The sequence below is a fragment of the Anopheles ziemanni genome, chromosome 2 (assembly GCF_943734765.1).
Source record: "Anopheles ziemanni chromosome 2, idAnoZiCoDA_A2_x.2, whole genome shotgun sequence".
NCBI lineage: Eukaryota > Metazoa > Arthropoda > Insecta > Diptera > Culicidae > Anopheles > Anopheles ziemanni.
Genome location: NC_080705.1, coordinates 85442268 through 85456989, shown reverse-complemented (window position 1 = coordinate 85456989; position 14722 = coordinate 85442268). Strand labels below are relative to the sequence as shown.

Here is a 14722-nt window from a genome sequence, read left to right as displayed (position 1 = left end):
TGTGTGTGCGGTTGTGAAGGATGTGGAGACGGGAAAACAGAGCACGGGAGGGCAAGGAAGAGAAATCTGTAGAAGTCTTTTGGAGGATGGAGGCCTCGGTGGAGCAAGAAGCAGGAGGTTCACGAAAAAAAAGTGCAATCCAAAATTCAACACACAGATGGTGGGGAGCTTTGAAGAAAATGCACATCAAAAGGAACCTTCGTCCTGTGGTGAGGAAAGGAGGCGGCTGATGGAACAGCGTGTGGCAGAAGGATGAGCCAAAAAAGGAAGCAAGGATTAGGGGTTTTATAAAAGAGAGTAGGAGTTCCCCCGCAAACTAAACCCACCTGATATTGATCTATTGACCTTGGTTGGTCGATGTCCTTTAGTTAGATTAACATGTTTAAAACATAGGCAAATACATCAAGTTTAGACTTTCTAATGTTCAAGCAAATTCTACCACAAACCGTCTCAAGAGAACAATCAGAAAGAAATTCTACAAATCGCCGGTTGCCAAAAAAGACACACCGGCTGGAAAAGTAAGGTCATGGTTTTCCTTCTGCCAGTCACCGAACACAGTCAGTAAATGCGACCCCCGGACGGGGCTGACTGATTTTTCGACGAAAAATAGATAGAAGATCGATGCTGTGATAGCTGATGTCGAAAGAACGCGCTTCTTCTCCTCACCGTAATCGTCGACTTCGATGTCAAGGTACACTCAGCGGAGCGAACAAAATCGAAAGCGAAAAGTAAGTCCCTACAATCGCCAGCTTCCTTCTGCACTCTCTTGCGATATGCAGCTGGAACTGCAGTGGATCGCACTTTCATCTCGCGCAAACAAATCGACAACACCGGCTCCGTAAACATCCCATCCACGAACGTGTCCGGTCCGTGACGTTTTGCCACCGTGGTGGTCGCCGCCGCCGTCTGAGTAGGCCACGTAGGGGGGTAAACAAACACAAAAAGTTTTTAGCGGAAGAGGTTTTCCCGTAGAAGCAAAACATTTCCTACGACTCCTCGGATGGTTATATGTTTGTTTCTTTTGGTGGTATAAAATGTGTAAATCATTCCAACCTTTCCTTCGGAACGCGTTGGGGTGGTAGAGAAAATCGTCATGGAACCTGGGAAAGCGAACAAATGACAACTAGATAGTTTGGTTTGTCACAAAAGTTTGGTTTTTGTATCATGCACATCTCACTGTTGCGATTTGTGTTTGGAATGACGGATTTTCATTGCGCCGGCCTGATGACACGTATTTCCAATGCGAAAAAGTGTGGTAAGGGTGAAGAACATTGAGTTCATATTTTATGTAAAAATCTAAATTATAGTTTGGAAAAGTCCCAGGTCTTGTCCTAATCAGCTTATTACAACCTGTTTTCTTGCGAACCCAGACCAGGTTTAGATTTACCTGAATATTTACCGAGCTCGTTATGGACCAAAAAACGGAGGTTTTGTGGCCCTACATTCTAAACTAAACTTGAAAAACATTGAAGCAGGTTTGTAAAAAAAAAACAATGTCACAATTTTATCGAATACCCACGATGGTAGATAAGAAAAATGTTGAATGTAAAAACAATCCTACCCATGGAACGGTAAGGGCCATACAGTCGCTGGCTGGTTGCCTTACGTTCGAGACTTCTTTTTCACTGACGATGGGCCTTAGCACACCACTGATACCACTACATTATCACACACACACACACACACACACACACAGACACAGATGATGATGATGATGATACTGACGGTGTCAGAGAAACGTACTGTGCGCGCCAGCTGTGTTATAGAAGTTGTGTGCGCGCGCGCACACTGCGTCTGTATGTTGGTGTGCATTTATGTGTGGGCTTTCGCGTCTTCTACCGTTTTACCGATATCACGATATCACAGAGATCTGCCTCCTGCCCATCCTGATGATTGCGATCACTGTGGCAATCATCATTTGATCGTTTGGGTTTATGTGTGTGTGTGTGTATGTGTAGAGAGATGTGTATGTAGGCAAGGGTGGTTAAAAAATACACTTTGTTTTTGTTTTTGTTGCCCATAGTTTCATCATTACCGTCATTGGCTTCACGAGCCGCGCTTGCCATAAGGTTGGCATGACTTGCGGTAGGTAGGTTCAGCGGAATGGCGGGATGACGGAACAGCGCACACATAAGACGCCCCACAACAACCCCCCAGAGCCAACCGCATCGTCCCCCAGAAGCAATGAAGAAAACCCATGGTAAGGAGTGTTGATTGGAGGCACCCGCGAGTTGTGCTGCTAGAGGAATGGGGGCAATCCGGGAGGGTGGTATTGTGTCGGAGAAGCGCGGGGTACGATGATGTGAGTGTGTGCGAGTTTTGTTTTAGGTTAAAACGGAGGAACATATGACGGAAGGAAGAAAACAAACATGGCGGAAGGTAGGGTCAATGATAGCGGCACAACTAGAGGGCAGCACCATCGCTTTGCAGTGAATGGCGCGTGACAAAGGAACGGACCGGGAGGGAGGTAGTGGGACGGGAATGTGAACGGACAGAAATGCCGGATTCAAAATCACGCCCGAAAACATCCGTATCACATCCATTCCAGAAGGAAACCCGATTAGAGATGCAGTTGTGAGGAAAAGCTCGATGGAAAACAGCGAATCGTGAGCTAGGCAATTATTCAAACAAAAGAAACGCATGGAAGGGAAGCTTCCGTACACATATATTTAGATCTCACTGATCGTGATGCCATACACCAAATCAACATTTCAAATGCAACTATACATTTGTCATTCTCTTGTTGAAAGTTTCCTGAAGAAACACTGTTCAAACAGTTGGATTGAAATGATTCATCGGAAAATCGAAGGAGGAGCAGCGTGAGAGAAGAATACAAACTGCATCGGATGTGCATTCCCACACGAAACCGAGTTTCCCATGGGATCAGACGAGATGAAACGAGAGAGGACAATACTCGCAATGATTCACCGGTACGACGCGTTTTCCAATTATAGGTCAAGTAATTGTTTTCACTGCTGTTCAGCACCGTTAGCTATCTGCTTCAGCCGACCTTCTTCCGAAGAAGAGTCTTTTCTATTCCTTTTCGTAACACAAAGTTTATCGATCCCATATGTGAATGGATGAACTGAGTACAAACGCTACAAATAGCTTATCAATGGAGATTTAATAATAGAGACAATAAAAATGAATGGCAAGTGCGTCCCCCTTTTTCTCCAATGAATTGTCAATCTTGACCTTACGTAAGCGCCGGCAGCCCCATTGAAGCGGTTCACAAACCGAAAACGGAGAAGTGGAGAGGCAATACAAAACATTTGTCCTATTGACGGATCGTTACAGTTTGATGTGTTTTGAACGATTTGTTATGATCGAGTGTTTCACGCCGGAAATGAGCCGAAACGGAACGGTAAAGAGAAATTAACAATTAAAAATTAAATAATGGAGTAGTGCGCGCGGATTACCTTTTGTCCGTTCCTTCCTCCTGCCAGCGGACAATCTCTTGTGCGTTCTTTTTCGTCAGCAACTGACCCTCCTCCTTGCTTTTCCGTACCCAACAACCCTTCCTTGGACAGCAGTTTAAATTCTTCCTTCTTGACCACTACCTCCTACTCCCTACAAGCCGCGATTTTCTTTGCCAAAAACTTAATCCCGGCAAAGACATACAAAAATTGCCATACCGTATCTTCTCCTCCGGCCCTTCGCTTGTTTCCCCGGTTATGGTGGCTTGTTTCACCACCTTTTGTGCACCCTCCTCCTGTCGACGCTTTTCCCAACGCGCTTGTTTTCCGAGTCTTTACTTTCCTATGGAACTGCCAACCGCATCATTCCTCTCCCGGCTCTCCAGCAACGTTGTCCCAGGCGTACGCACACACACACACATAGAGCAATTCAAGATCGGTCGTTTTCTTCGTGTCAAACTCCTCTCCTCTTCTATCCCCGCCATCCGTGCCTGGGATGATGGCCATAGATCGACTTCTGCCCGTTCGCTTTACACTCTCTCTCTCGCCCCTGTTTGCCTCGGTTTATCTCTTTCATACGCATCTGTTTTCAGCGTTCCACCTTTCCCTTCACCCCTACTCTCCCGTCATTTCCATCACCCTCCGACCTTGCTTGGCCGTACGATTTGGGCACGCTTTGCGCCTGTCGGGAACTGTTCGTCCGTCCATCTGTCCTCGCAAGGATCTACCACCACCCGTTTCGATACTCTTTGCCATCCGTGAACCGAATCTGGCCCCCTCCCACACGCCAAGGGGTACTTTTCTCTCTGTTCTAACACACCATGGTCCGGTATTTTACGAACAACGCTTCATGCTCTCCAGACACCCGGCGTGGGCTAGTCCTGGCCCTACGAGATCCAACGGCAGGATGATGCTGCGTAAAGTGTGTGTCTCTCTGTGTGTGTGTATTTTAGCGAGATTAGCACACGTACAGTAGCGGCAGCACACCACCGGCTCGAACTCCGACCGTGTCGTTAGGATCGAATGAAAAGCGAAAATGGAGAGGGAGCGCAAAAACCTAACCTCAACGAGCGCTAGAGGATGGTATGAAAACGGAAGCAGCAAAGGGGAGGAGATCGTAGTAGTCCGTCGAGTCTTGTGGTCGTCAGGGTTGCCAAGATGGAGGAGCAACGTGAGGTTTGACAGTCGGCAACCGGAACCAGTTTTTTCGATCTCCCGGCAACACTGGTGCCGTAGGGAATGATTTTTTTTTTGATCAATCTAAAACGACACCATTCAAATTCCAAACATGGACGATGTTATGCTACCAAATTCATCAATGCGAATGAGAAAGTGCAGAACCATAATTTACTATAGGATACTCAATGAACTATCAATTCAATGTAATGTGCATTCGAAAGTGTTTATACTTACTTTTGTTTTGTTTTCTATTCTGCTGAACTAAATGGGAGCACACACAACTATTAACAAAAGCGAAAGTGTGCAGTTTTCCACACGGTTGCGATGTCGATTCTCGGACGATCAGCTGTAGGATGGGATTTTTTTTATGGGATTATAGAGATTTTGACCGATAATTGTAGGATGGGATGAGAATTTGCAAAGATGAAGAGAGAAAAAACACACATCAATTAATACACTTTTTTTCGTGTGAGCAGAATCACTTTTATTCTCCACACGCCTGAGTAACGAAACACTTTAGGAACGGTCGGCGGAACATAAACGAGTTTGTCTCACATTTCCATGATACGGTTTTTGTTTTTGCATGTGCACCGCGTGTCAAAAGCCCTTACACTGGACCGAGTACAAACACCGCCATCCGCAATGGCAGAAAACCGACACTCGCACTAGCATAAGATATTGGTGATAAACAAAAACCATATGGACTGCTAATGTTTTAGCTCTTTTCTACGTTTTATGTTGGGATCCCCCACATTTCGGTATCGTATTTTTTTTGTTTTGTTTTTCCTCTGGCACAACTGCAGATTGACTACTTCTCGCGCTTCTGCCGTTGTAACATTCGATGTATGATTTTTTCACGCCAGCAAACGCGAAGCGACACAAATACGCGCGGTTCCGCTGACCGGTCAAACGCACACCAGTTTTCATTTGTTTTCAAAAACGCACTGCTTGACACATTCACCTCCTGCGATTAGGTCGGCAATATACATATTTACAACGTTATCCTGCGGAAACCTCAGACTAGACAGCTTTGGGCTTATGCACGCATTTTTGGGAAAATCCTCTGGCCCGAGACAGTCCCATCCGTGGGGACCATTCATTCCCTCCAGTTTACATTCCACCGTGTTTCCCCCCGACTGTTTACATTGTGCAGCGTTGCGATGAATGGGGGAAAACCTGGCGGGTCTCCCTGCCAATCGCCTCCGTCACAGACCAACCGGGCGCCATGTTGGATTCAGTCGGAAAAATATTCGCGTAACCCCAATGCGCTATCCCCGCTACCCGCGTACCCCACCCGCACCCGCTGTTCTGCATCACTTCTGCACACAGCTCTCGGAAGTAAAACAAAAAAAAAACAAGAATATTCAACATCGCAACAGCAGCACACACTCCGCTCGGCATCGGGGCCACATACGTGCGCACATACATACAAGCATGTATCGAAAAAAAACACAACTATATCCCGTAGCGTTTTCCTTTTCCTTCCTTCGCCCATACACCCAAGTACCGTTGTGCCTATTGTAGGCATTTTTGACTGTGGCTGTGTTGGTGTGGGCACACTACTTGGTGCGTTCGAAGCCACAAACACATACGCGCACTGATCGCCATTGTGACCGTTCGCTATAATTGGGTTTCCTTCGCTTTCACTCCTGGAACAGCGAGGCGGCTCGTGCAAACCGGGGACACTTCACACAATTTTTTGTGGTCTTTGCTATCCAACATACTCGATTTTTTTAGTTAAGCTTTGCTCCTATTGTGGATGAACACACATACACACACACATTCATACACCCTCGTCGGTCTCCTCAGAAGCCCACACAATTCACCGGAGCGATGGACGAAGGGGCACGGGCCAACAATTTGACGCGGAGTGGTTCCTCTTCTGATGCGATGAAATTACATACACACACACACGCACGCACCCGCGCGCAAAAATGGTGTGCCCACCATTCTGTATTTTAACAATTGTGCGATTTGGAAGACGGATTTTTGTAGCAGGTATGAGTTGAAACGCACCGAAAGGATCACCGATCAGTAAATCGAAACAGTAGCGAATGACACCAACATAAACCTAGCCTATCGCCGGCTGTTTCGACGCGCCGTTTGACATTTCCACGAACACGAGAAGAGATTTCTGTTATGCTGAATGCGCTGCTGGTTAGCGCGAAATTAACACGTTACCTATACACGCTTGCACTGGTTGCTGCTGGATGTTTTTCCTTTTTTTAATCCACACAATCCGTAGGTAGAGCTCTGCCACAGAACACACGTGTGACTGCTTTGACGGTTGGCTCTACATTGAGCAGCTTGTGCTTAGCGCTTCACAAAGCTGCTGCTTTCATGAGCTGTTACCAAGGTCGGTAGAGAGAAAGGTCAATGCAATGCTGCTTTCTGCACCGCCATTGTTTTGACAGTTAGTTCAAAATTGTTGAAGAACACATCTGCTTTTTGAAATTTGTGGATTGGTGAAGTATACCAATTTTTCCAATTGCCGTACCAACCAACTGAAATGTGCTCATAAATTAAAACAAAAATCGTAACGAACCGTCAGCAAAGTTGTGCTATAACCAAGAAGGATTAAGACGGAGGTAAGCTCATAATCTCGTTATGGTAGCTAATTTTTTTTTTGGGAATCTAAATTTGTACTGAAACGCTGATAAAAATTAAAACAATTTGCAAGCGCATAATGAACTCATGATAGTCGGAAACAAACAGAATTGAAGTTGATAAAAAATATTTTGCAGTGCATGAATTAACCTTTTTATTATATCTTTCTTGGATGCATCACAAATGCTTCAAAATGCTCGCGGTGTTTCCAGGAAAGGTCAGAAAGGATTTGGAAACTATCTCCAAACACACAAATCGTATGAATAATTCATACATAATGCAACGTAACAATTGTTTGGTTGTTCAATTTTCTGTAAATTAAGTGATAGTGGGTAACAAATGCAAAACACTTGTTAGATCTTTCTGCTAAAAAATAATCTTTATTCTAACTTTCCTCTTCATCTTCGTCATCATCGTTGAAAGAAAGCTTACTTTTCTGCTCCTTTTCCTTTGCCCGTTTAGCTTTCTTTTCAACTGGTTTAGGTTTTGGTTGTGGTTCTGCTTTATCAGGTTTCGATTTCCTTGATTTGAAGACAATTTTCTGGTCGAGATCAGCTGGTTTTTCACTTTCCTCTGCGAATTAAGGGTTTTATCAATTAGGTAAAAGGATCATGAATAAAATAGTATCACAAACCTTTTAAAGCCTTCGCTGCTTCCTCTTCTGTAAGATCACCATCTTTGATAACAACCACCTGCGGTTTTTCATCGTCTTTTTCCGCATCATCGGAGTCTTCGTAATTTTCTATAGCTTCACGCTGTTGTAAGAAGAGTATCGTATGTTTAATGTGTTTTCTTTGGCTTGCAGCTTCTTACCTTATCATCTAGTGACGGACCTTCTCTGTAGCCGATTTGTTCTTTAATTTTTTTCAGAAAACTAGGCTCTTCCGGTTTGATAAAAGCCACATTGCGTTTCGGCATGTTTCAGATCTACAAAGATGCTGTAAAAAAACAGGGAAGATGCAAATAGAGTACTGTATACGACGAATCAATAAACTTTGAACACGCAGAGCAGTTTAGCGCTTCTGATGTTTTGTTTACGAAAAACAGAATCACAACAAAAGCCTCATTATTGACATCGGATATGCTATACAGGGTTGTATTCCCGGAATTGCGATCGCGTTCCCGAAAAATATATAGATTGGGTTCGCGGAATTGATGAAACAATTGATCGTATCCTTTGTACAACTGAGACGGAAATGTACATACAATTTTCCTTCGATTGTTTATAATTTTATACTGGTGTTCTTGTAGATAATAAGATGATACACGTTTTTTAATGGACTGGGATTGAAAATTGATTGTTCTGTTTGTAGGAACTAAGTCCTATCTGGAATTGTCAAATATTCGATGGCGCTTTATTGAACAGTGTTTTGCATTGTGAAAAACTATATTATACGATTAGTTTAACCGCAAACAAAATTGCACATTTACGCAAAGCTAACTACTATAAGTTATCAAAACCATTGTCGGAACATCTTCATCAGAACATCAACTTGCAGCATTAAGGGAAGGTTTGGTTGAAAAATCCCAGCTTCCATTTGCCGGTAACAAGATGTCGGTCGACATCAAATCGTTTTTATTCATCTGGTGCCAGAAGAATAGCTGCACCCCAACTTACGAGTCCCGCCCGACCGGTCCGAAGCATCGTCAGCGCTTTTTGTGCGAGGTACGGGTGCCGGATATCCCCTACGTTGGCGTCGGAAATTCGACCAACAAGAAGGACGCCGAGAAAAATGCATCCCGCGACTTCGTCAACTATTTGGTGCGCATTGGAAAGATTCCGGAGAACAGTGTTCCGAAGGATGCGGGAGCAGCTGCAGAAAGCTCGGCGACGGAGGCAACCCAGAACAAACCCCAACCCACCGGCCCCGATCACCGGCCGCAGTATGGTAAGGGAACGAACGTGTTCACGTCGGGCTTTGGTCCGCAGGACCTTGGCCAGGCGTACCGGCCGTACGTGCCATCGCAGGAAGATATTAAGCGCGAACAGGCGAACATGGAGTCGGCCGAATCGTTGGATGTCAATTCGTCCATCCATGGAAACTGGACCATCGAGAATGCTCGATCGAAGTTAAATCAGTGGATGCAGCATGAGAAAGTTAAAGGGGACTTTAAATATACATCCATAGGACCGGATCATGCCAAGTAAGTGAAACAACATCCTTGAGCGGATTTTTTGCCACTCAAATATTTGTAATAAAACTCACTTCTAGCAATTTCGAGTTATTATGGAATTGATAGAAGTGAGTTTAATTGCATTGAGCAAAAAAAAAAAAAAATAATAAAAAAAAAAATAAGAGTCATCCAACGACGCACCAGAACCTGGGGATACAGTTTCGAATCATCTCATGTGGAACTGGAAAAAAGGCTGAAGGAAAAAAAGTGGAGAAGTCGTTTGCAAAGCATATTTACTGTGTCTATGTTGGAATATGTTTGGAAAGGACTTTTGCACTCACCGGAAAATTGGTAGAACTATCGCCAACTAGCTAATGAAAGATAATTTCCCTGTCTCTGGCGATATTTTCCCATCAGAGTGAATGAAATACGCACCCAGTGCTAGAGTGTCTTCGAGATGATTTGAAAAAGCATCCCACAGGCTTCGATTCGTTGTACTGTTTAACTCAGGTAAGCGAGGCTGTTTGCGGCGGTTGAAGTATGGTCAGTGTGCCTCCAACTTTTTCATTTGAAATACTGCTTTAAAAGAATAGTTGGGCACCCTTGAATGTGCAGAAAAAGGTAGTAAGCAGTAAACTTTTTGACTGTCCCGTTATAATAGCACCATAATGTAAGTTGACCAAACATGGTACATTTACCTTACTTTGCCGTACTGTGTTCAAGCTTTTTCATTGGATGAAGTTTGCTTCGCATGCTTCGATTAAGTAGAACAAGTTTACTAAATCGTTCTGTCCACCGTAGGAGCTTCATTGCGGAGTTGACTGTTTTTGTGAAGGCGCTGAACCGATCAATAACGGGTCGCGAGTCCGGCTCGAACAAGCAATCGGCGAGCAAGTCGTGCGCCCTGTCGATCGTTCGACAGTTGTACCATTTGGGAGTGATTGAGGCGTTCAATGGGTCGATCAAGAGTGCCAAGTAAGTACCGCAAGGGAAGCTGTGTAAAGGGATGCAAATGTGTGTGTGTGTTATGACGTGTTTTCTTGTTACAGGACATCGGAACAGGTGGCACCGTATGTGGTGCGCATTTCTCAGGCACTTGCCCAACGCGTCCACGAGTCCCTGATGGAGCTGAAAATACAACCGGTGAAGTTGACCGAAATCGAAAAAGTTCAGAAGGAGCCAATAAGCTTGTTGCACCCATCGGACGATGTGCACTACAAACCGCAAACGATGAACCTGCATCAACCGTCGTCCGTTATTCCTTGGTCGCCCCCGCAACCCAACTGGAACCCGTGGCTGGCGTGCAACATTGATGAAGGCTATCTGGCCACGGCAACGCTCGATCAGTTGAGTGAAGATTTGCTGGGCGAAGCGCGCTCACGGTTGCTGGAAGATACGCAGCTGCAGGCGAGCATACGTACGCGCGAGAAGCTCCCGATCGCATCGATGCGTAAGCGTATCATGGAGCAGATTAATGAATTCCCGGTCGTGCTGATCCGGGGCAACACGGGTTGCGGTAAGACAACCCAAATCGCTCAGTTCATCTTGGAGGATTACATCAACTCGGGGCAGGGCGCGTACTGCAATGTGTGTGTCACGCAGCCTCGCCGTATCAGTGCCATCAGCGTGTCGGAGCGTATCGCGAACGAGCGGTGTGAAAATCTCGGCGTTTCCGTGGGCTACTCGGTTAGATTTGATTCCGTTCTGCCGCGTCCCTTCGGGTCGATTCTGTTTTGCACGATCGGTGTGCTGCTGCGGAAGCTCGAAGCCGGCCTGCGTGGAGTTTCACACGTGATCGTGGATGAAATACACGAGCGGGACGTGAATAGCGACTTCATTCTGGTGGTACTGCGAGACATGGTACACACGTACCCGGACCTGCGGGTGATCCTGATGTCGGCCACCATCGATACGACGCTCTTCTCGAGCTACTTTGGCGATTGTCCCGTGCTGGAGGTGCAGGGAAGAACATTCCCGGTGCAACAGTTCTTCCTAGAGGATTGTATTGAGATGCTCAATTTTATGCCTCCCGCACTGGACACCACTCCTGGTGGCCGCCGAAAGCGAAGTAAGGACGTCGACGTTGACGATGAAATAGCTGGCGCGGACGGTTGTGTAGATAGCGCTACGGTCCGCTCGAGCGGTGAGGTGGAGCAGGCCAACCTAAACAAGGTGATCGACGCGACCCGCTACTCGCCCAGCACGGCTCTGGCGATGGGACAATTGCAGGAGGCGGAAATATCGTTCGAGCTGATCGAGGCGCTGGTCGATCACATTGAACGGCAGGGTGAGCCAGGCGCGGTGCTCGTGTTTCTCGCCGGCTGGAATATGATCTTCGCACTGATGAAACATCTGCAGACGCGCCAGTCGTTGGTGGTGCTGCCGCTGCACTCGCAGCTACCACGGGAAGATCAGCGGAAGGTTTTCGATCACTACGGCCAGCGCAGGAAAGTGATCCTGGCGACGAACATAGCAGAGACATCGATCACGATCGACGATGTGGTGTATGTAATCGATACGTGCAAAGCGCGTATGAAGCTGTTCACCTCGCACAACAACATGACGAACTATGCGACGGTGTGGGCAGCCAAAACCAACTTGGAACAAAGTAAGTAGATCGCTTTCAATAGGAAAACACCTGCATCTTTCCGATGTTAGAAATTGAATGTAGGTCTATTTTAATTGTGTAACGGAAGGACCATATTTAATAAGTTGACTGAAGTTTTTCAACGAAGATCATCAAAATATTTTAAAATTTTAAAATTCAAAACATAAAATTCTGCAAAGGAATGTGTTGGGCTGTTAAAGTGAAATGGTGCGTCAGTGGTTGCTTGGTTTCCTTCATCTAACGGTTTTATTGTCGAATCTTCGATTCAGCAAAGAAGAAAAAGGGTTTTGAGTAAATTTTGTCAATTCCACAAGTAAAATAATTGCAAATTGTTAAATCAAGTGAATAATTCACTTATTGCAACACACAATTCAAACAGCGTTGAAACGATTGTTATGAATTCATATTGAGCCGTTCTTCTTTTCGAACACGTTTCAGGAAAGGGACGTGCAGGTCGCGTCAGCCCCGGCAAGTGCTACACCCTTTGTTCGCGTGCCCGCTTCGACAAGCTGGAGGACAATCTAACGCCGGAAATGTTCCGCACACCGCTCCACGAGCTGGCCCTTAGCATCAAGTTGCTGCGCTTGGGCGCGATCGGACAGTTTCTGTCGAAAGCGATCGAACCACCGCCCCTCGACGCAGTCATCGAAGCCGAGGTGCTGCTGAAGGAGATGCGTTGTCTGGACGAGAAGGAACAGCTCACCCCGTTCGGTCGCATTTTGGCACGGTTGCCGCTTGAGCCGCGGCTCGGCAAGATGATGGTGCTGAGCACACTGTTCCAGCTGTGCGATCCGATCGCGACGATGGCCGCCTACTCGGGCACGTTCTCGGAGATCTTTTTGCTGGACATTGGGCAGCGTCGGCTAGCACAGCACCAGCGTGCACTAAGCGGAAAGATGAATTCGGACTATGTGGCGATGTTGTCGGCGTTTGATGTAAGTGGTATACAGAAAGAAGAAAGAACGTCCTGTTTGATTTTGGATCGATTTTTGTTTGCTTACAGCAATGGAGCCGAAAGCGAGCCCATAGTGAGGAGGCGGAGGTCCGCTTCTGTGAGTGGAAAGGTCTGCAACTACCGACGATGCGCACCATCTCCGAGGCGAAGAAGCAACTAATGGAGAACCTCACCCAGACGGGATTTCCTGAGGCAACGATGATCCCGCACCGGTTCGATCCGGAAGATCCGTCGCTCGATCTGGAGATGACGATGGCGCTGCTGTGCGTCGGGCTCTATCCGAACGTTTGCTTTCACAAAGAAAAACGACGCGTGCTAACGACCGAATCGAAGGCGGCCCTGATCCACAAAACTTCGGTCAACTGCAGCCAGCAGATCAGCTTCCCGTATCCATTCTTCGTGTTTGGCGAGAAAATACGCACCCGGGCCGTGTCCTGCAAGCAGATGTCGATGGTGACACCGATACATCTGTTGCTGTTCGGTTGTAAAAAAGTCGAGTGGAATAATGGCGCCGTGCGGATCGATGATTGGCTCAACCTGGATATGGATCCGTGCGACGCTGCGATGATATTGGCGTTGCGTCCCTGCCTGCAGGATTTGCTGGTACGCATCTCGGCCGATCCGGAGGACGTTCAGTCTTTGGAGGAAAAATATTACACCATGCTGAAGGTGGTGCGTGATCTGTGTGCTTTCGAGGCAGGTGATTTCGAAATCGATCGACCGCAAGGTTTTGCCTCGCTTGCGTACGGGAGGAAGATTCCGCGAGTTGACCACGATTCGGCGGGTGCCGGTAACCGATATGGTGGAAGAGGCTATAGTACCGGTGGGTCCGCGGGTGGCCGTGGAAGAGGTGGCCGCGGAGCTGGTGGATGGTTTTCGTCCGGTGAAGATCGGTCCGGTGGTGGCACAGGAGCAGGAAATAATGCTTCTTCCTACAACAATGCAGGAACTAGCGAAGGGTTTGGCGGGAATAGTGGTTCTACTCAGAATTACCGGAGCAATTTCCGTTACTTTCATACTGGTGGCAACGTAGGGAACAGTTACCAGTCCAACGATAACAGAGAATATGGTAGCGGTGGGGGTGGTGGTGTCGGAGGCGGTTTTGGGGCTGCTGGTCATAGCGGTAATAACCGTGGTACGTACCGAGGCGGTTACCGAGGTCGTGGAGGGAATGGTGGATACAATTACAGCGGTGGTGGATATTAAAAGCATTAATCAAAATGACCCCGGATTGAAATGATCTTCAGCTAGATAATATTTGCTGGTCTAATATTGATGTCCAAATCACAAGTAACTTATCTGCTTCATAGAAGATAGTTGTGAAACATGCAGAAATTTCCGAATGAGAGTTACTGAATTTGGGATTTGTAAAAAAAAGTTTGAAGATCGCTTTCTATCTGGTCCATTTTAGTTAAATTTTGAGCTTTATCTCACTTAACAGAAGATCCATTCATTTATTCGCACGAGGCGCTAAATTTACGCCGAATATTTATCACTATCCCTTCATACAATGCTGAAAAATTGAAATAAAAAGACATGAATTTAACACTATGTATAATAAATTGTCTTTATTACTCGCTTATACATGGTTTCGGTTCGCATTTTCTTCTTCTCCTTTTTCGTTCCTACCTTTTGAGACGTCTTTTTCGTTTGCTTTCTGTACAACGGGGGTTAAAAATCCTCTAAATATTGCCCTCCTCTAAAACTTGTGTGTTCGATTACATAAACGCGTCGGTTCTCCCGGGCGCCTCGGTATGCTTACTGGTTGTGGGTTTCGTTGGCCGGTTTGGGATGACATTTGTGACCTAATCCCAACTCGAGGACACCCGAGGACTCTGTGCG

At 46.3% G+C, this 14722-nt stretch overlaps 2 protein-coding genes across 2 annotated transcripts; one reads left to right on the top strand and one right to left on the bottom strand.

Annotated features, from left to right (window-relative positions):
* Positions 1-7587: 7587 nt before the first annotated feature.
* LOC131294591 (uncharacterized protein KIAA1143 homolog) lies at positions 7588-8211 on the bottom strand. The gene is made up of 3 exons (XM_058322637.1): positions 8016-8211; positions 7837-7957; positions 7588-7775 (listed from the first exon to the last, which is right to left on the bottom strand). The coding sequence occupies exons 1-3, from the start codon at positions 8118-8120 to the stop codon at positions 7588-7590; spliced, it is 414 nt and encodes a 137-aa protein (XP_058178620.1). The 5' UTR covers positions 8121-8211.
* Positions 8212-8720: 509 nt separating this feature from the next.
* On the top strand, positions 8721-14278 carry LOC131281966 (dosage compensation regulator). The gene is made up of 5 exons (XM_058311343.1): positions 8721-9347; positions 10119-10292; positions 10367-11925; positions 12364-12860; positions 12929-14278. Exons 1-5 carry the CDS (start codon positions 8755-8757, stop codon positions 14084-14086), a joined length of 3981 nt encoding a protein of 1326 aa, XP_058167326.1. The 5' UTR covers positions 8721-8754; the 3' UTR covers positions 14087-14278.
* The last annotated feature ends 444 nt before the right edge of the window (positions 14279-14722 follow it).